This window comes from Penaeus monodon, chromosome 35, assembly GCF_015228065.2.
Source record: "Penaeus monodon isolate SGIC_2016 chromosome 35, NSTDA_Pmon_1, whole genome shotgun sequence".
Classification (NCBI taxonomy): Eukaryota; Metazoa; Arthropoda; class Malacostraca; order Decapoda; family Penaeidae; genus Penaeus; species Penaeus monodon.
The window spans coordinates 25,787,597-25,790,096 of record NC_051420.1 but is presented as its reverse complement, the minus strand read 5'-3'; the positions used below and the strand labels follow the sequence as shown (position 1 = coordinate 25,790,096).

At 38.5% G+C, this 2,500-nt stretch overlaps 1 protein-coding gene across 2 annotated transcripts in view; it reads left to right on the top strand.

The window, feature by feature from the left end:
* The first annotated feature begins 574 nt into the window (after positions 1-574).
* The window catches only part of LOC119595141 (methyltransferase-like 26), a 7,792-nt gene continuing 5,866 nt past the window's right edge, over positions 575-2,500 (top strand). Inside the window, exon 1 of one of the 2 annotated variants that reach the window (XM_037944314.1) lies at positions 575-667. Coding sequence is in view for 1 of the 2 variants with exons in the window: in XM_037944313.1 (XP_037800241.1) it covers positions 709-749 (41 nt within the window). In the remaining variant the exon portion in view is untranslated. Of the gene's footprint in view, positions 750-2,500 lie in introns of both variants that reach the window. The other variant, XM_037944313.1, reaches the window with a different exon arrangement.

Here is a 2,500-nt window from a genome sequence, read left to right as displayed (position 1 = left end):
ATAACACACACACACACACACACACACACACACACACCACACACACACACACACACACACACACACACACACACACACACACACACACACACACACACCACACACACACACACACAACACAAACAAACACACAACACACACACACAACACGCACACCACACACACACACACACACACACACACACACACACACACACACACACACACACACACACACACACACACACACACACACACACACACACACACACACACACACACTAGTGTGCACGCATACGTATTCAAACATATTATTGAGTAATTAATTATTCAATCAACATGCAATGCACAAAAAAAAAGAAAACAAACTTCCTGAAAAAGTATCGTACACTTTATCTTAGTGCAGTCTAACAAACATAAACAAAATTTTATAACCGGAAAGAAAAGAAAAAATTACAAAATCAGTATTCACACCAATACTCCAGAACCAACAGAGAACACACCCCTTGATGCACACGGACAAGAAAAATGCATAACAGCAAAATGCATTATTAAACCCAACCCCCTTTGCGTATCGCACGTCTATGGCCCGAACTGGCAGGTGAGTCACGCAGGTGAGTTAATTGAGACTCGCGAACAGGTAACTCAGGCCTCGAGACGTACCTCTGCAAATAGGAGTTAATTAAAGGTGAACAGGACTATTTTCATGTATTTCTCTTCATTCGTTTAATGGGTTACTTAGGAAGGAGGCTGTTTAGTGCACTAAGGGGGTGAGTTTCGATTTTATTATTGGTTATTTTATTATTAATTGGAGTGGATACTTGCGGTTAACAATTTGCATGTTCACTGGGCATTTGAGGGTATTGGTACTAATGTTGTGTGATTGTCTCTGGGTGTTTTGGTGAATAAGGAAGCGAGTCTTCATCTTGTTGTTTGGAGAATTTAAGGAGAAATTTCCTGAAAGTGAAACATATGGTTTTGTTCTGTAAAGCTGCCTTGGGAATTTACTAAATTTGTATAGATTAATGTAGTTTAATGCTTTGTGAGTCTTTTAACAATTTTTTTTTTAACCAGCTTTTTCTCTGTGTACTAATATTTACAAAGTTTTATTTATGGGTGGTTGGCTGAAGTTGACTTTCCTTTTAGAATGAGGCCACTGCAGGTCTGTTTTAACTTTTCTTTTCCTGTTAATTGTTCATAATAGACTTTCTTCCCCATTGATCATTTGTTATTTAATCATTAATCATTAACTTTTTTTCGCATTAATCATTCGTAATAGAACCCTATGTAGCAATGCCGTACCTCTGCATTTTATGAACTTCAGCAGAGGCCAGGAAGTCTCCACTATTTTATTTAGTGAGACCTTAGGCCATTTCATTAGATTTTAATGACAATGAGTTGCAAGGGAGGTGGACAGGCTGCCTTGCCAGAACCTATGTGGTTTAAGTTTGTTGGCCTTTGCTGGAGTGTCAGAGGCATGGCATTGGTGGAATCATTCATGAAAGGAACAGTGAATTTTGTTTAGCAATTTTGTCCTTATTTCTTTTCCCTTTCGATTACTGTACTTTTTATGTGTTTGCGTCCTGTTCTTTAATGCCCCCTTTCTTTGCTTTTCTCTCTATTCTTTCTGTTGGCTGCCATATCCAATCCCGCTCAAAAATTATTCTGATCTAGGATGGCCAGCATTCGCACGTCCAGCTCGATAGTGATGCAGTGTCAGAGAATCACTGTGACCTCAGCTTTTATGTTCAGGCAAAAACTACTACATATATTTTGGTAAAATGAAGCGGTAATTCTTTACAGTACAGACACGCTTGCGAGAGACTAAGTCCTCAACTCCACATCACAAAATTTATTCAACAGTCTGGGTATGCCCTCTAGCCACTTCCCAGAGTGAGGAGAAACATTGTCTTCACTTCGGTATGCACAGCAATACTGAGCTGAAACTTACATGCAAAAAGCAACTGGGCTTAGGCTGTGAGCGGCCTTTCTGTGACATTTTCCCTTTATTTGTGGAGTACCGTTTGATCTTCAGATTATTTCTTGTACCAACAACTTCAACTTTTTATCCTTTACAAGAATATCATAAATCAGTTTGCCCCAGTTTAGTGCATCCATACCATAAAGGTTAACTGATAAAGCTTTTACTTGATTGCAAGAAAAGTGACAAGCCCTTTCTGATCAAAGTTTATGTGATAAAGATTTATTAGCCTAGTTTGGAGCTTCAACTCACTTGAAGGCTTCATTGAGGACCATATAGTGATACATTTGCAATAAAAAAAAATAATAATGATAATGATAAATACATAAATGATTTTTTGTTTTAACAAATCTTAGAGGTTATGAATGACTTAATGTGAACTGGCTAAGCCATATGAAATATATTAGGGTTAAAGAACCCATGACCGCATCCACCGAGCACAAGCCCCACCTTTAGGGCTGCAGAAAGGCCAACAAAATAACACCACAAGATAGAGCTCAGACTGGTTCCTTTGATTGCAAATTACCGTGATAGTGGTTT